The sequence below is a fragment of the Heterodontus francisci genome, chromosome 22, assembly GCF_036365525.1.
Source record: "Heterodontus francisci isolate sHetFra1 chromosome 22, sHetFra1.hap1, whole genome shotgun sequence".
NCBI classification, from domain to species: domain Eukaryota; kingdom Metazoa; phylum Chordata; class Chondrichthyes; order Heterodontiformes; family Heterodontidae; genus Heterodontus; species Heterodontus francisci.
This window is the reverse complement of record NC_090392.1, coordinates 73,330,225-73,354,712: the sequence shown is the minus strand read 5'-3', so window position 1 is coordinate 73,354,712 and position 24,488 is coordinate 73,330,225. Positions and strand designations below refer to the sequence as shown.

Below are 24,488 nucleotides of genomic sequence, written 5' to 3'. Positions count from 1 at the left end.
GTAGAGGGTCTGTCTACAGATAGTTTAAAATCAAAAAATGTAAATACTTTGGTGCTAAAAGCAACAAATACAGCAATCAGACTGATTGATTAGTTTATAAAACACACCAGTCCCACTACTGCTACACTCGCAGATATATGGACAGTAAGGGAATCCTTTACCTCACTCATTAACCTGCTCTTAAATCGATGAATGCTATGCTTATTAATCCATAGTAATTCATTTATTGACTAATGTCAGTGATAAGTACACATCATTCCCACTCATTACACTTAAGTAAAGATTCCCATAAGTAGCTATTTCCTTAAACTCTTGCTGCAGTGATAGAAACATGTTTCTAGTAATTCCAATCCTGGAATTAAATTAATGAGACTGTCTTCAAAATCTTAGTCCAAAATGTGGTCAGTCGGAAGTTGAAGCTGCCACACTTTGTGAATTGGCTATTGTAATAAAGGTTCAAAATGATTTATTTCTCCAATTATCACCATGCACAGCTCAAGGTGTTCTGTTCTGTATTTATTATAAAAACAAAATTTACAAGCAATGCAGTAACACAGAGATTAAGGCGCCTGCTTCACATTACCATGGCCAATAGTCAACATTTCGATTTTAACAAGGTACAGACAATTGCTGCAATTTTAAACTTAAGTAGCAAAACACAGAAAGATGATACTTTCCATCTCCCCGTGTTTCACTTGTTACATTTTCTCTAACATTCAAGGACACACACCTCAACGTAACCTCATCAAGCTGAAAGGGTTAAAAGGTTGACATGTTTCAACATCATTGCCTCTGCTCTGCTTAACTGCACAACAGTTCCCCTCGCTGTCCCAAAGGCACACAGAGTCCTGATCAACATGTTAACTTGTATATTTCTGTCAGCTGGAACCATGACCACATCAGTCCAAAACATGAGCTTTACAATCAGATTTTGATTTGTCAATCAAGAGCAGAAGACGCCACAAGGATCATGCTGAGGTCTCGGGTATTTACAATCTATATTAATGGGTCAGGTGAAGTGAGAGTACATTGTATCTAAGTTTTCTAGTGATACAAAGCTAGGTGGGAAAGTCACAGCGGGGTCAGAGTTTGCATAGGGATATAGACAAGTTAAGTGAGTGGGGAAGGTGGCAGATGGAGTATAATGTGGAGAAAGAAGCTTATTCATTTTAAACAGGAATAGAGAATTATTTTTTAAATGGTGAGTAATTATTAAAATGTTGGTGTTCAGAGGGATTTGTCTGCCTTTGTACACAAAACATAGCTTATAGGTACAGCAAGCAATTAGGAAGGCAAAGGGTACCTTGACCTTTATTGCAAGGAGTACGAGTGTAAGGAAGTTTTGTTTCAACTGTACAGGGCTTTGGAGAATACAGTTTTGGTCACTATACCCAATTATGGATATATTTGTTTTAGAGGTGATGCAACAAAAGTTCATTACATTGATTACTGGAATGAAACAGTAGAATGGGCCTGCACTCTGGAGATTGGAAGAATGAGAGGTGGTCTCATTGAAACAAAAGATTCTGGGACAATTGGACAGGATTGATGCTAAGCTGCTTCTTCCCATGCTGAAGAGTCTAAAAGTACGGGGAATAGTCTCAGCAAAAGGGGCAGCCATTCAGGACTGATGAGGAGAAATTTCTTCACTGAGTATTGTGAATCTTTGGAATTTTCTACCTCAGAGGGCTGTGGATGCTTAGTCACTGAGAATATTCAATAGATCTACGGACTCTAAAGGAATCAAGGATACAGGGATCAAACAGGAAAGTGGAGTTGAAGTCAAAGATAAGCCATGAATAACCAGTTAATTTTTTTAAAAAATGATGTTGGTTGAGAGGAATGTTAGCCAGGACAATTGTGGGGGGGGGGGCAGCGAAGAGGGGTAAACTCCTTACTCTTTGAATAATGTCATGGGATAGAAATGCACTGGAATATGAACACAATCTAGTTTGAAGAGATAAACAAAGTAAACTGAGCCAAAGTGATGTACACCAGTGGCCTTGCTTAAGGAATAGATGCCCTTTGTACATTATAGACAAAGCCACTGGCTTTCCATTTACACAGAAAAACAGGCACCATGTGGAATGCAATCCCAAAAACCCCAGTGCAGTTCAAATGGGTTAAAATAAATGACACTCTCACTCACCATAACCAGTTGCCTTGTACAAACTTTTCCAGAGAGAAAGGCAGGTTCAAATCAAGGTATTTTGAACTACAAGTTTGATTAGTGCAGAAGGGCATCCACTTCAAGCCCATGCTAACTTGTGTTGTGTAAATCTATAATTAAGGTCTGAACTGACTCTAGTGCAAAGTGGAGTGAAAGTCCCTCCTCCAGGGAGTGTCTCTCTCTCCCTAACTCTGGTTTTGGGTCAGACCTAGACTAGGATTTAGGCTGAGTTTGCACTATAACTGCGACAAAAGGTATAAAGCAAAATTAATTCTCGTTAACACCAGTTATAGTGCAAATGCACCCTTAGTAATCACTCAAAGCTGGAGCAGCAGCAAGCTACTCCACTGTACCGTCCATGAGTTTTAATACCTTGCTCATAACTATTCAGGGTTGTTCTAAATAACAGTACAGCCTTGCTAAACCAGCCTTTGATAACGACACTAAAAGTCAGTCACAATGATTGGCTACATCAGAGGACATGGCTCCTGACAAACATATGTCTCAAAGAAACCTATTCCAGATGCACAATAATGGAAATTCAGTGATACTACCACTGTTTTCAGGTAGGATATGGTGAGAAGTAAAAAAAAAAAAGAAAAAATACAGGCCCAGATGTTCTGCGGTTGTTGCACTAAGGCAAATATTCAGCAGGACAGGAATTCCACCTGCCTCCTCAAGACAATTTTCTGGCAGTGGGGTTATTTTAGGTGCATGCTTTGAACTCTGTCTGGACCGGGGACAGAGTTTTGCTGCAGTGGCCACAGTTTTGCTGTCCTGGCAGTCTCCGAGCAGCATGCAAAGCATTAATAGGCAAATTCTCTTAAAATTTGAGACCTAAATCCCTTGCAGGCCATGTAATCCATTGCTCTGAGAGTGACACCCATTAATCCCTGGTGCCCAAGGTTTTACCAAGGATGGGAAACACATCAAGAGGACATATTGCCTTTATTAGCACCCACTGACGACATACCCATCCATACAAGGCATCGTACAGTGCAGCCTCACTTGCTAAAAATTGGCAGGGACAATGTGTCACCAGCTCCAAACAACTTTTCTCCCTGTGTCCATCATACTGAACTTTCAGTAGAGGGGGCCAGGAAATCCAGGCCACAATTTGTAAATTCCAAAATAAACTGGAGCAGCACGGTCACACATTGAAACATATTGAGAAACTGGCCACAACCTTGCATGACGTTCCAAGTACTTTAATATTTATCCCTCCCTTTATTAAAGGAAAATATCAATATATTTCTTTTCATTCTATTTTTCTTAATTTCCCTTTTTAACCTGCTCCCCTTAAAACAATTCACTCCTTGCTGGGGTTTGGATTCAGACACTTCATTCAGTGTCTTGCCCAGGAGACCATTTTCATACACGAGCATTGGCACTGAGTATGAGAGGGGGGGGGTTGCTTCACAGATAAGCGGAAATGCTGCCCCCACCCAAAGACTACACGCACATCCACTTTCCAGTAGAAATTGCTCGGTTATGTTCGGGAGTGGAAATTAACATGGATTTCCCCCATCCCTTAACTCAGGTACAAACTGTGGCACCCCTATAATCCACCATGGCCAATATCGGTTATGGGTACAGACTAGAATTTGACACTGTCACTAGCAGCCAAACCCAACAAATGGGTCAATTTCTTTTTCAGTTGTATTCAATTTGTATCTAGCTACAAGCTTTTCTCTTCCCCTAAATTAAAAATTCCCATTCTGCGTACTAGATCAATCTTCCTGCTTCCTGGCATCAAGATATTTGCGTTCCTCCAATCCTAGCCTCTTGAGCATCTATGACTTTCATTGTTCCACTACTGGCAGCTGTATAAGCTTTAAACTCTGGAATTCCACCCCCCCCCCCTTCTATCTCTCTTTAAGATGCTCCTTCAAACCGGTCATCTACCCTAATGACTCCTTAACTGGTTTGGTGTCAAATTTTGTTTGATAATGCTCCTATGAAGTGCCTTGGGACATTAAAGGCACTAACATAAATACAAGTTGTTGCTGGACCCTGCCATTTAATTCTGGTCAATACCAAACCATTGAGATTGTAAATTCCTCCTAACCTTGCTCTTATTTCTTGATGTGCTCCAACTGGTTTCACGCTGCCTTCCATTACTTCATTGCTAGATATCTAATTGGCACCCACAAAACGAAAATGTAAGTCTACACCCTTCCCATTGCAATACAAGATAAGGCTACTGATGTGTAAGATCAGCACTGCGCTCAGAGTTCCTGATCTGTCCTCCCAATGCATAGGAAGATACTGAGCAAAGTGGCTCCTTGTGCTGACAGTGACACTACAGCACCTTTAGAACTAGTCCAACCCTATACACTAAGGGGTTGAAGGCTCAGAGATAGTAAGAGAGGTCAACTCTGCAGAGAATTTGGTTAAGCCAAAGTTGCAATTCAAATAGCTGCAGACAAGAGCCATTACCTTAAATAGGGTAAAACAAATTTTAAAAATGCCTCTAGGTATACACACTAGTGAATGTGAGAGAAAGAGAGAGAGCGCGAGAGAAAATTATGCAAGTTTGCTCACCACATTATTCTAACACACATAAGTCACGTTAACAGTCAACCTCAACAATTACATAACGATTAGAGCATTTCACTTTAATATTTACCCAAGAACTCTTTCCCCCATATAGCCAAAAAGACACTATCTTTTTGAAGCAACTATATAGCATATGGTGAATATGTTAATTTTTAAACCACAGCAACCTGGTAAGCACACTGGCTAAATGTTAACATACCAAACCAGAGTCACATCACTTGTCACCACTCAGTTGATGGTTCTCTTCAAAACAGTGAAAGGCTCCATCTAAGGACAGGCTTTGAAGTCTGTGACCCAGATTGCACAATATTCTTGGCTGAAGGAGACAGCAAGAACCTAGGAGCAAAATTATAGTGTATATACACTCTTCCCCACCGCTCCACACCCCACCCCCAAATCACATGTATGGAGGGAAAAAAAACCTAGGATTAAAGTGCTCTTGATATTTTGAATTTAGTGCATCTCAAAGTTGTCTTCAAGTCTATTTAACTCTGCTTGATCTTGGGTGGTTGTAATACAAATTATAAAAGCATGAACTCAAAAAGATGGGTTGCAGGGCAGCAAGGAGAAACAATGATTAGCCACTAGAAAATTCTTATGTTTGAGTTCAGGAGGCATAAGATTTGAACAAGAACATGTCTTTAATAATAGGAATGTGACGGAAGAGAGGTGTGCAGAGATATTGGTGGTAAGATGCCATTATTAAAGTATAGAAAACATTTTGGTACTTGTTGCACTGACTGTACATTGCGTTTTTAAACAACACGATCAAAAGGCTTATGTGCAAGAGATTTGCCTCAAGATCAAGATGGCAGAGATCAATGGCTCACAAGTGAAAGGACTTCAATCATTTCAGGAATCACATTCTGTAATTTCTCTTTGTAAAGTAAAGTAATGGTGGACCTAAGAGTAATGAAGAAGAAATTTTCTAGAGTAATTTCTACTCCTCAAAATAACAACAAAGGTGTCATTTTGTTATTGTTTGCGAGTAGGATTGCAAGGCAAAAAAGATCGTGCCTTTCACAAAAATTAACAGCAATAACACCAGAAGACTTTTATGCAATAAAAATACCATTGCTGGTGAAAACTGTTACTTGCTGTATTCACACTGACCACTACCTGTCAAAATGAATTTTCTAATACATTTGCTTGACTTAATGATTAAAGCATAAATAGACAGTAGAGACCATATGGCATCTGACAATGCTACAGATAGAACATAATGAAACTCTTGTTTTGAGATGGAGAGTGATACATTAAAAAAAAATGACGACTATAACTACAGCCCTTGTCGGCCAACCAACTCGATATGGCATCACAAAGCTCATTTGTGACTCAAAGGTAAAACAGAATATACAGATTAAGATGTAAAATATGCATCAGAATAACAGTGGTGATGTGCTTGGGTGATTAATCCTAGCCAATTATTTGAATACCCAGTTCTTCTGCAGTCTTTTCTATATTGTCAGTTGAAGTTCCCTCAGCCTCCGTATTCAAGTCCTCACCGGATACCTCGGTGCTCCCTGTGGTATGTGATGCATTGGTCAGAACATAGTAAACCGTTTCATTCTCTCCGTGCTCATTTGTCCGATTGACCACCCGAATAATAGGACTTTTATTCGAGTCGGGGGAGTCCAATGGTGACTGCTGGAACTGCTCCTCACCATGACTAGTGTCTTCGGTGTACTCAGCTGTACAATAGTTCAGAGGGTCAGGGCTGTGCTTCTGTGTGTCATGTTCCTCATTGTTTGTTTCCTCCATTGGCTCCAGTATAATCCCTCTTAGGTTAGCTTCTGACAAAATCAAACTCTCCGACATGCTGTCCATGCGGCCTTCCTGCTTTTCACGGTCTTTCATTAGTTGTTCGGTCAGTTCGACACTCTCGTAACGTACCAACTGCAGCCGCATGTAACCATCTTCATGCTCTTTGTATCTGGATGAATTGAACATTCATGCAAAAGGTGAGAGTGGGCAGCTTGTGCCCTAATTATTTTTCTCTGCTCTACCCACACCTTGCAAAATTCCTCATCAAGAGGAGAGACACAGTTAACCTGCCCCTACATCTCTTCAAATAAGATACTAGGTCAGGAGGGGTATTTATCTGTCTGCAGGTGAAGGGGTCTGGAAGAATTTTTTTCCTCCTTGTTGCAAGGAAATGGCTTCTAATAACAGTTAAAATTGACGAGCTGCTATGTGCGTCATGGCAGATGTGAACCCAGGGCAAGTGTATCAACATGCAAGTACATCAACCCATGTCAAGAGAATGCCTTCCCGAGTGAGGTCATAAATGATTGAGATCTATAGGTTTAACATTCTTTTGTTGGCAAACTGGTCAGGAGCCATTGTCAGATCCTGGGCCAAACAATACATCAGTCCAATGCAATACTGCATTTCTGCCACAAGATGTTCCAAGTGTTTTCACCAGTGAGTTGTCAAAAATAGACAGCTCATTTCTCCCCCCGCCTCCCCAGTGATCAATTTAGGCACATTATCTCCATGTAGTGCAAGGGGACATAACCTTAAAATCAGAGCCATGTAATTCAGGAGAGAAGTTAGGAAACACTTTTTGTTGCAAAGGGTGGTAGAAGTGTGGAAGTCTCTCTCACAAGCAGTAGATGATAGCTCAATTATTAATTTTCAATTTGAGACTGAGATTTTACTAGCCAAGGGTATAAAAAGGGTATGAAGCCAAAACAAGCGGATGGAGTTAAGATACAGATTAGCTACAACACTAGCGGAGTAGGCTGAAGAGGCTGAATGGCTTACTCCTGTTCCAATGTTCCAACCTTGAATCTTACATTTGTGAACTATTTAAACAGCTGTGCCCTGCAATCTACCTGGATGCACCTCTTTTGCCAGCAGTTAGACAAGCTCACTTGATAAGCTGCAGAGGCATGAAAGTGCTGCCCAGGTTGGGTGCCCCAGCATCTCATCTCCATGCCAGACAAGTAGATGCCAGCTTCTGCTCACCCACAAAATTAGCAAAGAGTATCAAGAACTAATCAGGACAGAGCAACTGAAACAATGTCTGTTGATTGATTAAAACAGGCATTAGTGCCCCAAAACACAGCATCACTCATGAAACTTCTGATCCCTGTGGCTTGTCTATTTTGCTTGTTTGATGACACTGAAGCAGCCCAAATGTCTCCTTCTGAGTTTCATTAGAAAAGGCACAATAACTTACAGATTAGATTAGATTAGAGATACAGCACTGAAACAGGCCCTTCGGCCCACCGAGTCTGTGCCAACCATCAACCACCCATTTATACTAATCCTACACTAATCCCATATTCCTACCAAACATCCCCACCTGTCCCTATATTTCCCTACCACCTACCTATACTAGTGACAATTTATAATGGCCAATTTACCTACCAACCTGCAAGTCTTTTGGCTTGTGGGAGGAAACCAGAGCACCCGGAGAAAACCCACGCAGAGAACTTGCAAACTCCACACAGGCAGTACCCAGAATCGAACCCGGGTCCCTGCAGCTGTGAGGCTGCAGTGCTAACCACTGCGCCGCCCTCCATATCTCCATAGAATGGTTGAGGACAATGAATGGAGCCTCAAAATATCACTGGGTCATTTTCCCATATCTCACTGCTCCCAAATTAGTACTTGAAGATAATTTTAAAGAAAACTAGATATTTAGTTTATATATTTCCTAACATATTTTGTTTAAAACCTAATGGGACCCTTTAATATAAAACCATTCATTTCAAGGCCATGCTGGGGAATGAAACACATTTCTGTTTCAGTCATTGCTGGCGTCAACATTAGTCTCTGGTTTTGAACAAATGGTGAGGTTCCCTTAGCCCAGCCCAAGAACAACAACTGCTCCATTCATGTAACCAGCTCCATTTCCCACAGCAGCCAGTTACATAGTCTCTGAAATTGAGACTGCTAACTCAGTGCCAAACTTTGGGCAACTTTACATCATTGAGTGGTGTCTCTAGTAACTCATTTCATATAGTCAAAGAGATGCATTCCATCAATGCAACTGGAAAGTAGCAAAATAGGAGTGTCATTTCAGTCCCAGAGGAGTCCCAAGTTTAATGCAGATAAGAAAGGATGCCAAGAATCTCTGTTTTTAAACTAAGAGAAACCTGAAAGGATAGCGTGTCGACCCAGCTTCCTTGTGGTAATATGACTTTAACCTAGATACAGTAAAGATGAACACCAATGGACTCTAACACTTCAATTTAATTGAACCACAATAACTTTATAACACACCATCATAAAGCTCACAATTTTATCAATGTTAGAAGATCTGTGGAGTCTCAAACGATCAATTACCTTTCTGAAGTGAAATGGCTTGTACAAGCAAATTCACTGCCTGTGCACACGTATACGTCTAGTTCATTTACAATATGACTTTTATTCCAAACGAACCAAAAGATTAGGAGAAGGTCTCTTTCACATTTAGTAGGAAAAAATATATTTGCAGCGAGACTTGTTTTTGTAAATTAACTTCTGGGCACAGGAGTGATGGGGGTGGGACAGAGAAGAAACAAGACATCAGCTGGTTTGCTACAATGAGAAATAACACTTTCTTCCCCAATTCTTGTGCATCATCTAGTGGTCCAGTAGCGTGGCAGAGGACCCTGCCCCCTCAGGTAAGGAATTATATACGACAATTTGAAATAAAGAGTGACAAACAACATTAAAAATGTAGGTTACGCCAACATACCTGAATCGTGGGTGACCTGAAGGCCATTTAAACTGATGCTTCTTCCGGAGATGCACAGTCAGATTGTTACCTCTGGTGAAACATTTGTCACAAACATGACATTTGTATCTGGGTTCCAGATCCCCCTGGGAATGCCAAAGTCCACAATTACACCAAATCAGTAGATTAAGATAGTAAAGCTAAACTGCAGCCACAACTGATCCCAAAGACAAAGATAGGGTCCTTACCATAAGGAGAGAAGAAATGTTTATAACTATTACAAAGAATTAATGTCATTAGCTTCCTTTTTTTAAAAAAAGTAATGAAATTGTAAATGCTCTGATAATCTTGGATATTGGCTTTTGGAGAACCTGCGTGAAACAGTCAAATTAATATGCAGTTGAAGATAGCGAATCCAGTGTTAATGACATGGTCGGAAAAAATATAGAGTGTTAGCAAACTGCTGTCACAAATACATCCTAGTCGTCCACTTCCGAGCTCCATTGACACAAACTCGACAGCAGTTTCTCATCTGCCTGCCCTTCTGATTGTGGATACTACAAGGAGGTCAAGGAAAGGTGCAAGAGAGAAATAAAATCCCAACCTCACCAACAATCATGTATTATGAACATGTTTGAAGATATCAATTCAGTTGTCCACTCCACCCCCCACAAGGAACAGTAGACATTCAAGAAGTCAAACTAGAGTTTCTTATAAGGCCTGTGCGTTTGTCAAAGACATCTTGAGTCTAGTGCAGAGGCACTAGCTTAACATTTTCATGAGCTGTTTCATTTGGAGTCAACAGTGATCAAACATTATATCACTGCAAGGGCTACATAACAATAATCTCATCTTTATTGATGCAACATCCCATGCCAGATGGGAGACTGTGGCATTTCTCTTTACAGGCAGACTGGCAGTGCAGCTGTTGCCTTACAGATTTCATAAAGAAAAAATGCAGCACTGCCTTCAACTGCTCACCTCATGTATCTTCCTGTAATGCGACTTGATGGAATATTGAGATCGTGCACTGAACGTACAACCCGCAAACTCACAGCGATAGGTTGGATCTTCACTGTGTGTATCCAAATGCTTTCTTAGATCCACCAAGTTCTTGCAGCTGGGATGAAACACATTACAGCAATCACCTCTCCAAAATATTTTTATACAAATCTCCAACCTCCTCAACCCCCAATACAAATGACAGCACCAAATTGGCGATTTTGCATTCAGAAAGTGTCTTGATTTTTAAAAAAGCAGAAATTTTGCTGTGGGGATCATAAGTGATCTTGTAATGGAGGCATCAGATACACATCTACTTTGTCCAAAACTCATTAAGGACCTTAAGTGAAAATTGAAGGATTCTCCAGCTAGTCTGCATTAAAAAGATACATCCTATTCTATTCCAGAGACTAAAGATTAAAATAGAGAAGAGATCTAAACAGAAATCCTTTCAATTAAGCTGAGGAATAGCAAGGGATTGGTCACATTACCAGCATTATATTACAGATTGCTGAATAGTGGAAAAGAGATAAAGGATGACATTTATAAACAAAATAGAATGGTGGGTATAAACAGTAGCTCTAACTGTAAGACATTTTAAATTATCCAAAACAGGACTAGAGAAAGGAGAAAAAGGAGAGTATTTTATGTAGGTTAATCAGGATGTAATACGCCAACAGGAAAAGAAGCACTGCATCATCTGGCTCTGGGTAATGAGCTAGTAAGCAATCTGAAAGTAGAATGAACATTTGGAACACACTTAGCATGATTCAAGTAACTTCAAGATAAGTGCCCACACAAGGGCACTTTACAGGATACAATCAAATTAAAGTAAGATATAAAGAGATCACGGCCAGGATAAATTATGCAATTAGTGCAGATAATAAACATTAAAGAGTGTGCAAATATCAAAAGCATTGGAAAGTTAAATGAAGTGAGATTAAAAAGGCTAAGAAAAACTATAGCAGGAAACAAACAAAAAAATGTAAAAGCCAATAAAAGGCACTCAACAGATATATTACTAGCAAAAAGATAGCCATGGTAAAGATAGGGTTACTAAATGAAGGAAGCAAGCTTATAGCAGAGACTGGAGAAAATGGCAGAAATACTAAGTATTTTGCCTTAATATTTCAGAGGAGATGGAAACCCAGATTGTAGAATAAAAGGTAATCAAATTGTTTACACCCAAGGAATGTGAAGGAAGTTACAGGATAAACCGAGGTTCCGACTATAATGTTCTAAAAATTCTGAAAAAGGAACATTATACCAAAAGGGGAATAAATGTTAGACCTTTCTTCAAAAAAATAATCAAGGAAATTATAGGCTAGTTAGGTTTCCAACTTTGAAGCAAAACTAACAGAACTTCTCATATGAGATTAAATTACTTGAGGAAACACGAGTTAATCATATTTAATCAGGATGCATTTCTAAAAGGGCAAGCCATGTGCTTCAGCAGCACAGAACTCTTTGAAACGAAAGAGGTTCCAGGAAGTGCAGTTGACGTAGTTTATATGGATTTTTGAAAATGATTTGTTAAGCTGCCATATAACATATTTGTAGCTAAGTTAATGGGACACGGAATTAAGGGAACCATGCCTGCATGGATAGAAGTTATGGGAGGACAGAGAGTAGCTCGAAGAGGAAGTTTTTTTTGACCGGGAAGGTGCTGTTCCATAGGGTTTTTGGCACCCTATTATGGGAAGCATTTAAAAGCAATACAAATATTGAACGTAGATTTATTAGGATATTACCAGGGATGAGGGGGTTAAAGTTATGAAGATATGTTTGAGAAGCTGGAGTGTTTTCATTGTAGTGGAGAAAGTTAAGGGGCGAGTTCATAGGGATCACCAAGGGTTATGAAGGGTTAAGATATAGCAAATTGTAATAGATTTGTTTCCATTGGTTGGGGAAATGGTAGCAAGAACATACAAATTTAAGAGGTATGAAAGTACATCACCACCTGACCAACAAGTAGTGCAGTACCACTAAAGACAGCCATGGAAAAAACCCAGACTAACCCATACTTCCAGACAATGGAGCTGGAAAAGCAGGAACGACAGGACAAGATACACCAATATTTTAACTGAAGGGCATACCTATATTCGCAGTATTCACATCTGAACGGTTTCTCATCGCTATGGCGGAATTTGATGTGGTTCCTCAAGGCAGAAGGTGCTGGGCAGGTCATATCACAAAATGGGCACTTGTAATAGTTCACTAGAAAACAAACAGTCAATGTTCTCTCAAACCCAGCTGAGTATTTTACGTGTATCCTCACAATGAGGGACAGTCAACTGTTTATTGAGACGTAGGATGACTGATTTTTCTTCTGTATACAAAAAAAAGGAACTAAAATCACATTCTAGCATCTCACGGTTTCCTTCCAATTATTTTGCAAGGTTTTTATTTCCAATCTTGATTTGCGAGAAGTGAGCTTTCTTTTAAGGGGGGAGGGTAATATATGGTTCATCCCATCTAATTAAAAGAATGATGACAAAGACGCCTTGAAACTTGCTACTTATTTGACGTCACATAAATGCTAATCGCTCCCAACCATCGGGAGGCATTCAAATCAGGAATTGTAATAAATGCCTAGCAATACCAGGCCTGTAATGAACTTTCCCAACTCAGTTCCAATATGCATGGAATAGAACAAAAAAAAGAGGTTAGCCCATAATACCGTTATTCATCCCACAGATTCCCTCCCACTACAAAAGGAGGGAAAACCTGAAATTACCTGCAGAAAGATGAAATTTAGATTTCGATTTAGAGATACAGCAAGGAAATATATTAAGAATCTCCAAAAAAAAAAGGAAAAGGCTATTTCTGTTTTTCATTAAAATTGAATGCAAATGATGTTGTTGAAAGTTGGTATTTCCTCCTTATAAAACAGACATCATGACTGAAAGGGGGCAACAGTTTGTATGAAAACGTTCCAGATGAAAAGATTAGGAACAACTTACCATGATGCCGCATGTGATCCCTGAGAAGCCTTTCAGTGGCAAATCTCTTTGAACAGTGGGAGCACTGAAATCGTTGGTCTAGCGAAACAAAAATTATGAGACACGATTCTTTTAATAAAAGTTTCAGTGCAGCGTAAAAATAGACATGTACATACTGCCTTTGTGAGGTTCTGTATCTGGGTCAATGCCATTTAAATGATATGCTCGACCACAACCCAGTTTGAAATCAGTGGTTTTACATCAAAGTCACATTGTCAATAACTTTTACAGGCTATTGCCATGCTGGGCAACAAATCAATCCACTCAAGACACCAAGACAACTTGTGATTGCAGTTCACTCCCAAAAAGATTTGCAGCCTTTTTACTGCTGCTGCGTAGTGGTTGGGAGTTGTGGTATGTACATCATTTAAACTGGCTACAGTTAACAACGACGCCACAGTTCAAAGACAAGAGTTCCTGTCTGAAGAAAGGATTTAAATCATGCGCTACAAAACTAGGTACCTTGCAGTATTCCAAAGATATTTTACTTACATTCCATGGCTGTCTGCCTCCGGATGTGGTCAAAGAACTTGGTGTTGCTGGCAAACATCCCTCCACAGGTAGGGCATGCCACCACTTTCTCCTGTGTGTGGCTACGTAAATGCTCACGTAGCTTAAATTTCACTTTGAAATTGGCTTCACAATCTAAAATGACAGAAAAAGCAATCTGAATCTTTCCTGTTTGTGGGGGCTTGCTGTGTGCTAATAGGCCGCCATGTTTCCCACATTATAACAGTGACTACACCTCAAAAAGTACTTCATTAGCTGTAAAGTGCTTTGACACAAGTCAAGTCAATGTGTAGTTTCTCTCAAAATTCTAAAAAAGTTTCAAGCCATTTTAATTTCTTAAATAAATAAATTATTGATCTACTGTGTTCATCACTGAAAAAAGAGTTTAATACTAGAACTGCTGAACTGAACTGAATTCCCATCTCTGGAAGGATCCTATTCTCATCGGACCTTGGAGGACTGCAAGTGAACTTGGACTGTGTTGAATTTGGAGACCATTCGTTGGAAGCATAATCTGCGAAGACTTCATTGTTTTTTCTATTTTTTTTTTTCGGGCAGCTAATTAAAAACCAAAGCTTGAGTATATGTATACAAATGCGGGAGTTTGTTCTTGTAAAAAAATAAGTTATAAGGTCTTTAGATATTGGTTTATCTTAGTAGTGATTAAGATTTTAGTTTTTTTTAATAAATAGTTAATTTGTTGATGTCTACAGATACCTGGTTTGGTTCGCCTCATTCAGGGGCTACTAGATTGATTCAATTCGGCTGCTGCTTTCTTAGATTTGGAAAGCTTAAAGATATATAATGCAACCTGTGGAGTGACGGGACTGAATTGACAATGCGTTGCTCCCACCGTAATCAAAATCATATTTTGATTGGGGGCTTTGTCCTGAGTGGTCGTAATAGTACTCATTCAAATCAGTCGATAAAAGCTCTTGTGGCCTGTCATAATTAACATATCAAGGAACCTTCCCATTAAAAGTCACCTTATCATGGTCAGTTGGGGTCAGTCTACAAAATAAGGACTAGGGAACTAAACAGAGTTTGTTGAGCAGTCTGACTTCAGGAAGGACTCACCTTTCCAGCAGCAGGGGATAATTAGATTAGTGTCTGTGGTTGCATCACGGTCTGAACACATTCCATGCATGTCCACATGTCTGTAGAACCATTCCGGATTCTCAAAAGTGCTCTAAGGAGAATAGTAATACTGAAAAATGAGGCAAAGCACAACCAGTTAACAAGAAACTGTTAAATGCAATATATAATCTGTGCTAGTTTCAACTTTAGTACAGAGAAGGGGAAACCAGTCTAAATCAGGTCATCTCCCTCCTGGCAAGAGGAAGTTCTTAACAGTTCACAAACAATTGAGCTTTGTCCCGTCTCCAGGAACAAGCATATCCATCAGTAAAGGTTCATCGTAAAGAGAAACGAAGTTAACGTTTCAGTTCTGATGGAAGGTGACAGATCTAAAACATTACCTCAGTTTCTTTCACCACAGAAGCTGCCTGGACCTGCTGAGCGTTTCCAGCATTTTCAGTTTTTATTTCAGATTTCCAGCATCTGCAATATTTTGCTTCTGCACTAGTGAAGATGCAACACAAGTAACAAAGGAGCCAGAAATTTACGTCATGGATGCAGTTGCCCCAGCCAACATCAAACACATTCTCTGACCACAATATAAGCTCTGTTCACTGGAGGTTTTTTATGCTTTAATCACTGAAGCTCAGAATTTTTTTAAGCTCATGGGTTACAATTAGAATAAAACAAGACAGATTATAGAGAACTGGATACAGAAACGCAATTCAGATTTGAATGGGTGACTCACGTCACAATGGCCCCACAGACAGACAAAGCTCTCCGGGATTTCTGGAATGACGTTGCGACTCTGCTGATCCAGTAAACAGTGCTCAAGTTCAGTCTGAGCCTGCAGGGACTGTAGACCCCAGTGCTTCAGTTTTGTGTGGTAGGCGTGAAAGTAAACGTGACGGATCAGGTCAGCTGAGCTCTCCACTGAGTAGAACCCACACTCTGCCCACAGGCACTGGTGCTCCTCTAGGAAATAAATATACAAAACTGGATCAGCACAAGATTAGTTTGCTCTGCCAAAACAAATTTTCATTGTGTCTCATTCCTCATCCCACTTTCAAAAATAGTGTTTATCCTCCAGCACCTAAGTCAGGTGTTATCTACAAGATAGATTTACCTGACTTGAAGCTTTTAAATAGCTACTTGCTTGAATTCTAAAGGGAGGATTGGGTTAGAGCATGTCCTACTGAATTTCCCAATAACCCACTCAGTCTTAGTACACAATATGGCTGTATAATTATGTAGCTCATTAGCTCTTGTTGCCACTTTTGAACTGCTGGATCATTTGATTTGGGTCAGTGTAGGAGCAAAAATCCGCAAACATGAACTTCTGCTTCAGCAACACCATGAATATACAATCCGCTCGCCGTCTTATTGCTCCTGACGTTAAATGGATGAGAGGCAAACACAAAACATCTGCTCCCAAACTGCCGAACCAACAATTCTAAAGTAGTAAACATTACAACATGGGCCAGCGGAGATCATGTTAATATTGCAGGGATCTCCCTTTGTACTATTATGAATTTGGGCCAATTTAAAATAAAATGTCTCTTTCAGTCAGTTGTATTAACTATACATACATAATAATGAAAATGCATTTCCACACAATACATAATTTTTTCAGCAGTGTGAAGGAAAAAAATCTATTAAAGTTAAAATATGCAAATTTAGCAGGAAAAACACAAGCACAGTTTTTAGAATATTTCCAATAAACAGTGCCCTTTGCAGAATCTGGAAATGATTGTAAAAAATTGCATAAACTCCATCTCATCCAAAACTTCATCAGATCATATCCTGCCCTGCATTAAATTCAGATTACCCATCACCTGATCGTCATGAAACTCCACTGGCTCCCCGTCCTCCAGTGGGGAGAATACCAGATGTTAAAATTCTTAAAGGAAGAACTAGCACTCTTATAGCACCTTTTAGTGTCTCAGGGCTTCCGAAACAGCTTTACTTTACCAATGATATACTTTGGAAGTACATTCCCAAAAGAGGAAAGAGAGGAATCAAATCAAATCAATCTCTGTTATAGTCATCACAACCTACCCCTGCATACTACACAGTAGCCACAGCAGAGCAGCAATGATTAAAATCTGGCAGCTAGCCACTCAACGCTGCCATAAACACCTCAGAATACAAGGGAAAAAATGGCCAAAGAACAAGAGCTTATATTTATATAGTGCCTTTAATGTAATGAAATGTCCTAAGATGCTTTACAGGAGCATTATAAAACAAAGTAGGACACCAAGCCACCTAAGGAGATATTAGTTCAGATAACCAAAAGTTTGGTCAGAGAAGGTTTTAAGGAGTGGCTTAAAGGAGGAAAGCAAGGTGGAGATGTGTAGGGAGAGTATTCCAAAGCTTGAGGCCTAGGCAATTGAAGGTGCAGCCACCAATGGTGGAGTGATTAAAGTCAGGGATGCACAAGAGGCCAGAATCAGAGGAGCACAGATATCTTAGAGGGTTGTGGGGCTGGATGAGATTACAGAGATAGGGAGGGGCAAGGCCATGGACAAATTTGAAAACAAGGATGAGAATTTTCAAATCAAGGCAGCACTTGATCAGAACCGATGTAGGTCAGCGACTACAGGATTAATAGGGGAAATGGGATATGGTGAGAGTTACGACAGACAAAGTTTTGGATGACTTCAAGTTTATAGAGTAGAATGTGGGAAACCAGCCAGCAGTGCGTTGGAATAGTCAAGTCTAGAGGTAACGAAGGCATGAATGAGGGTTTCAGCAGATGAACTGAGACAGGGGCAAAGTCGGGCAATGTTACGGAGGTGGAAATAGGCAGTGTTAGTGATGGCACAATTATGAGGTCAAATGTGACACCATGGTTGCAAACAGACAGGCTTAATGTCAGAAAATTTCTGCTCGTCCAGTGCTGGATGGTCAGATAAACAGTCTGATAATTTAGCAACAGTGGAGTCGTCGAGAGAAGTTGTGGCGGGGTAGAGCTCAGTGTCGTCAGCATACTTATGAAAACTAACACCGTTAGAAAAAAAAAAGCGCTGTATCTATAATTTTATCTCCAGATATTATTGGCTAGTTCCCAGTTACTTTCATCCAGAATGCCATACTGAAATTAATTGCAAATATTGTGTTCAAGTCAAAAGTTGCCATCACCAATCTCAAAATAATTCTGCGTGGCTCATTCACTGCGCTGTTACCCTACCTTGTGGTTCAATGTCATTTTCATCCCCCTGGACTTGATCCTTTAAATGTCCTGCAATATGGTTGCTGAAATCTTCCATTCCAGATGCAGTGAATCCACACGAGCCCCATTCGCACAAAAGCACCAGAGAATCATACTTCATATTCTTCCCAGCTGCCATTATATCACATCTAGGTCAAATAAGAAAATGCACTCACTATGTTACTGGATTTAGAATACTATATCATATCTTCTGCTTTTTCAGATTGTAATTTTTTTAAAAATACAATACTCATTACACAGATTGTATTGAGAACTTTAAAAGGTTCTGACATCCTTTCTAGGATTTGAAATTCACTTCTTGACTGATGACGACACAACTTTGTTATGGTAAACTTTAAAAGACTTAACTCTAAAACTGAATAGATCTTAATGATTCATAAGGAATTAAGTGTAAAAGAAAAAGGTAATGTCTTATTTATAAAAATTTATTTACTTTGGGATTGTTTATTCCAAGGAATCTGGCAGCTGGTGGCTCCAATTTGGTCACAGAATGAGAAACTTTATTAGAGAACCTGACTGCAACTGGGCAGATTTTCCTCAGCAAGATCACCAAGCGAATGCAGAGTGTGGTATCAATACACCTTAAAATTGCACTTAAGCTAATGCTTTTAAAGCTGCACCATGACAAGCAGATGATACCCCCTATTCAACTCCTCAAACTGCTGCTGTTACCAGTGACAGACCTGTATTCGCCCTAAAGTCATACAGAAAACTTAAAAGAAAGGACTAGCATTTATATAGTACCTTTCATGTCTTCATAATACTTCAGAGCAATTCACAGCCAAAGAGCGACTTATGAAGTGTTCTTTTGCAGGCCACTCATCTACTCTCCATAATATCTAACCTTTGGAAGGCTAAGATACATATGCCAACGTAATACTGAATTTTTTCAAGTGAACACAGTATCAAAATTTCACATTCCATTTCATGGAAAACCCAGTGGAACCACCTACAACAGCCAGGTAACATCATCTTTGGAATAAACCATCCCAAACTAAGTGTAACATTTCCATTCAAACACTATTATATGATCATCTATTGTAAAAGTGAATCTTTTAAAGTTGACCATTTATTTCTTTGGATACAAACTGCACTCCCAGCAGGAAGGTTTAGCTGACCCAAAGAGAAAGGGAACTAAATTCCTCCTGTTGAGAATTTTAACAGAAAGTTATAGTCAGTACAAACAGGAAATCTCATTTGTACTTAAGTAACTGTCTTAGTAAAATTCTTAGGAGGGATCTGATACCACATAATTCTCAATGCTTAAAAATACTTAGATGAATTACAATATAAAAATTAAAATGCAAATCATACAATGTTGTCACTATGATTTCAGTAGAACCTAATGTAGAGTCTGAATTTTTCCACTTGAACTTGAAAAATCACCCAGCAGTGCCATTAGATTTTAGATATTGTGCTTTTAAATGTGGTCTGTGCCTAGAGAACGTTTTGAGCTGTACATCAATATGACGGTTACAGATTTTCCAATAGTGCTGTGAGGTACAGCCACGCACAAGAACATGTTGGCATTATTGCGATTTCTCCTAAAACATTAACTCTGTTTCACTGTCAATATTCTGTTCAAGACAAGTGACAACATTGGAAAAATACATGCCCAGACAGGAGGTGTCAACCAATCTCTGTTCTATCTATATCCAATTAAAAAAGGATCCCATGCACAGGGTTGCAGTGGTGATAGTGCAAAAGCTAGAACCTCGAAGGACAACAGCTACTTAAAGGCAGAGGATTCTCCGGGAAGAGGGCCTGTGTTTCCTTTAAAGCACACATGTGGAAGGCAACGGGAAACCATCTCATGCACTATTTTTTCCCCTAATCATATTGCTCGTTTCTCATAGAAGCTACAAAAAAACAGGAGGTTCTTAGGAGCAATGGAACAGGAAAGTGCAGGACTGGATATGAGCACAGGACCTGCCCTTGGGCAGGTCACCACTACCACTGTAATATGAATATTTGTTTGTGGCCTAAGATTGCTAGTGTAAGCTGCTCTTCTGTGTTCATTAGCCTTGGGGAAGACTGCCATACATTTTCCTTTTGTGGATACGGTGAGAAGATCCTTACCATTATGTAACTCCTGGTTTTGCAGAAATAGGGGTTATAAGAGTTTGTAATCACGTTTTGTTGTGTTCCATCGCGCTGTATACTATCCTGTACTTTTCTAGTGCAGTTAACCACTCATTTTATGTCGTTTCTTTATTAAAGGAGATCAGAGGTTATGTGAAGAATCATTTACCCTCTCTTCCGCTTTGCCATTTTGCTCCGCTCAAATCACATCCTTTGTCCTGTTGCTCAGGTATTTGACCGCTTGCATCTCCTAATGCGTACAGTTTCTCAATACACCGGCATACGTAGTTCCATCCTAGCTCTCCCCGATTGTCCAACACAATCTGTACGTGGAATTTCAGAAAGCTGTTGGTTTACTTCTGAGGAGGTTCCTCATTAGGTCTGCTGAAGCTATCCAGGTTACCAAGAAAGTTATGGAGGTCAGACCAATTCCTGAGAATACAATAGGACTGTTAGAATGCAGTTTGTTTTTAATGCATTGTGCGCTGCCATTGTGAATGCCTGATTCATTGAAGGTAATGGCTTTTAAACATACAAACATAAAACTCTCAGATATATTTAGCAATGTGCAGCAACTATCACCACACTGGCTGTATTTGTCAAATACAATTTGCAAGTACATTAACTTAAAATGTTTAAATTATTTCAATCCATTTAAAACATCAGGTGCAGCAATTTCTCAGGTGGCAGAAAAATAAATCACTGAAAACACAGCAACAGGTTGGCCTTCTATCCAGGCTTGTAACAGTATTTAAACAGAAAGTAGACTGCAGTTGGAAAGCACTCTTTTCACATAGACTTCCAGAAATACATTTTAGGTCTCATTTTAAAATGAGTGATCTATATTATAGCAAGATTCTATGCGTGAAAAGTAACTACAGTAGAATGCGTCAAACAAATGAAGGTGCAGCATATCTCTACCACCCCCTTGATTATGATTATGATTAGAGATACAGCACTGAAACAGGCCCTTCGGCCCACCGAGTCTGTGCCGAACATCAACCACCCATTTATACTAATCCTACACTAATCCCATATTCCTACCAAACATCCCCACCTGTCCCTATATTTCCCTACCACCTACCTATACTAGTGACAATTTATAATGGCCAATTTACCTATCAACCTGCAAGTCTTTTGGCTTGTGGGAGGAAACCGGAGCACCCGGAGAAAACCCACGCAGACACAGGGAGAACTTGCAAACTCCACACAGGCAGTACCCGGAATCGAACCCGGGTCCCTGGAGCTGTGAGGCTGCGGTGCTAACCACTGCGCCACTGTGCCTTCCCCGCCAATGAAACTGTTCATAGAATCATAGAAAGGTTAAGGCACAGAAAAAGGCCACTTGGCCCATCCTGTCAATGCCAGCCACAAAACAACCCACCTATTCTAATTCCACCTTCCAGAATTTGGTCCATCACCCTGCAGATTACAGCACTTGAGGTGTATATTCAGACTCCTTTTAAATGAGTTGAGGGGCTCTGCCTCAACTACCCTTTCAGGCAGTGAGTTCCAGACCCTCACCACCCTCTGCGTGAAAAAGCTTTTCCCCCATTTCCCCTCTAATTTTTCTACCAATCACTTTAAATCTATGCCCTCTCATCACTGACCTCTCTGCTAAGGTGAATAGGCCCTTCACCTCCACTCTATCCAGGCCCCTCAAAATTTTGTACATTTCAATCAGATCTCCCTCAGCCTTCTCTGTTCCAAGAAAAACAGCCCCAGCCTATCCAATCTTTCCTCGTAGCTGCATTTTTCCAGTCCCGGCAACATCCTTGTAAATCTCCTCTGTACCTTCTCGAGTGCAATCACATCCTTTCTGCAATGAGGTGACCAGAACTGCACACAGTACTCAGGTTGTGGCCTAATCAATGATTTATACAGTTCCAGCATAACCTCTCTGCGCTTGTAATTCTATACCTTGGCTAATAAAGGAAAGGATTCCATATGCCTTCTTAACCACCTTATCAACCTATCCTGCTACCTTCAGGGATCTGTGAACATCCACTCCAAGGTCCCTCACTTCCTCCACACTTCAGTGTTTTCCTATTAATCATATTCCTTTGCCTTGTTTGACCTCCCCAAATGCATCACCTCACACTTCTCTAGGTTGAATTCCATTTGCCACTTTTCAGCCCATCTGACCAGACCATCAATATCTTCCTGCAGCCTACAGCTATCCTCCTCACTATCTACCACACGGCCTATCTTTGTGTCATTTGCAAACTTCTTAATCATGCCCTCTACCTTTACGTCCAAATCCTTTATACCACAAAAAGCAGGGGACCCACTACTTAGCCCTGTGGAACCCCACTGAGCCAATTTTGTATCGACCTTGCTGCATTTCCCTGGATCCCATTTGATTTTTTTTTAATAAGTCTGCCATGTGGGACCTTATCAAAAGCCTTGCTAAAATCCATGTAGACCACATCAACTGCACTACCCTCATCTATCTTCCTTGCTACTTCACTTTAAATCTATTTGAGATCTCGACTATCACATATCGATTTCCAGATAGGGTGGCGCAGTGGTTAGCACCACAGCCCCATAGCTCCAGCGACCCGGGTTCGGTTCTGGGTACTGCCTGTGCAGAGTTTGCAAGTTCTCCCTGTGACTGTGTGGGTTTATTCCGGGTGCTCTAGTTTCCTCCCATATGCCAAAGACTTGCTGGTTGATAGGTAAATTGGCCATTGTAAAAATTACCCCTAGTGTAGGTAGGAGAATTGAGGGAAGGTGGGGACGCGAGAAGGAAAATGGGATTAATGTAGGATTAGTATAAATGGGTGGCTGTTGGTCGGTGCGGACTCATTGGGCCGAAGGGCCTGTTTCAGTGCTGTATCTCTCTATGACTATATACCTACAGAAGAAAAATAAAGTTAAGAAAATTCTGGAAATACTCAGCGGGTCAGGCAGCATCTGTGGAGAGAGAAACAGAGTTAATGTTTTAGGTCAACAACCTTTCATCAGAGGTGGTGCATGGAAACTTCTAACAGCATAAAACAGATACCAACGATTGAATCTCTTTTTCAAAAAAAAACCAGAAGACTAATTACCAATTATTTCAGAGGAGGTATTACAATTTTCAAAGAATTCTAACATTAAGAATGTAAAGCTGGTATCTGAAACCAGAATCCCAGTGTTATACTGGAACCTTCCTGGATTGGGACTTGAGTGAAAGATGAAAACCCTCACATTTGGGTCACAAGGCATCACTACTATTGCCTTGTGACCACAAATGACCATCTTTGTGGCGGCTTTAACAGGTAAAAAGGTGAAAATAAAATTAATTCCCCTCCCCGCCCCCGATTTGAAAGTGTAAAAAGTTGCACTGAGACCCAGGTATAAAGAGCCAGTGAGCTGTAACCCTCCTCACCTGTCTCAGCCCAGGTCAAGGCTGCCACCGGAAGTGCGGACCCCACCGCCGCGCGCCACCTTCACGCGGGCAGCAGTCACTTCCGTTGCCCGGGCCAATCGGGAAGCAGCTGCTCACCCCGCGCGCTGCTGCTGCTGCTGCTGGAGCGCCTGCGCCGATTTAAACCCGTTCCATTTACAACCATCGTTGGCTCCGCGTGAGAAGCTCCCAGAAAATAAAACAATCCCTTACGGTATTATAATCCCCCCGCCCATGAATGTTGAACGTTAACCCGGTCGTTACTTCCAAAACCCTGAATTAGCCTTCGCTGGGCGGTTTGAAGTGGGTCTGCGCTGATTGACATCTCCTTTGCCCAATCGGAAAGCTAGTTGAAGACGCTGCCTCGGACAAACTATCCAATCAACAAGCGCAAAGGCGTTAGTTCAACTCTTGGCTCTGATTGGCGGAAAATCGCTTCCGACCAGTTCAGTGTCCGGCTGGATCCGTTAAAATTCTAACCGCCGAACAAAGGTTCCACCCTCAGTACCCCGAGAAAAGAATTGAGAGAGAGAAACAGGCCATTTGGCTCAAATGGTGGATGTTGGTATTTATGCTCCACCCGACCTCCTTTTACCCTTCTTCATCTAATCTCATCAACATTTTCCTCTATTCTTTTCTTTCCTTATGTGCTTATCTAACCTCCCTTGAAATGCATTAATGCTATTCACTACTCCCCTTTGTTCCACATTATAACCAGACTCTGGGTAAAGAGGTTTTTTTCCAGAATTCCCTACTGGATTTATTAGTGACCACTTATATTTATGCCCCCAACA

General features: G+C 40.5%; 1 protein-coding gene across 1 annotated transcript; it reads right to left on the bottom strand.

Annotated features, from left to right (window-relative positions):
- Window positions 1-507: 507 nt before the first annotated feature.
- Window positions 508-23,736, bottom strand: hinfp (histone H4 transcription factor). The gene is made up of 11 exons (XM_068054030.1): window positions 23,677-23,736; window positions 20,473-20,735; window positions 18,180-18,349; window positions 15,738-15,964; window positions 14,990-15,101; window positions 13,895-14,047; window positions 13,364-13,441; window positions 12,497-12,617; window positions 10,380-10,518; window positions 9,420-9,544; window positions 508-6,662 (listed from the first exon to the last, which is right to left on the bottom strand). Exons 2-11 carry the CDS (start codon window positions 20,490-20,492, stop codon window positions 6,146-6,148), a joined length of 1,662 nt encoding a protein of 553 aa, XP_067910131.1. The 5' UTR covers window positions 20,493-20,735; window positions 23,677-23,736; the 3' UTR covers window positions 508-6,145.
- Between the last annotated feature and the right edge of the window lie 752 nt (window positions 23,737-24,488).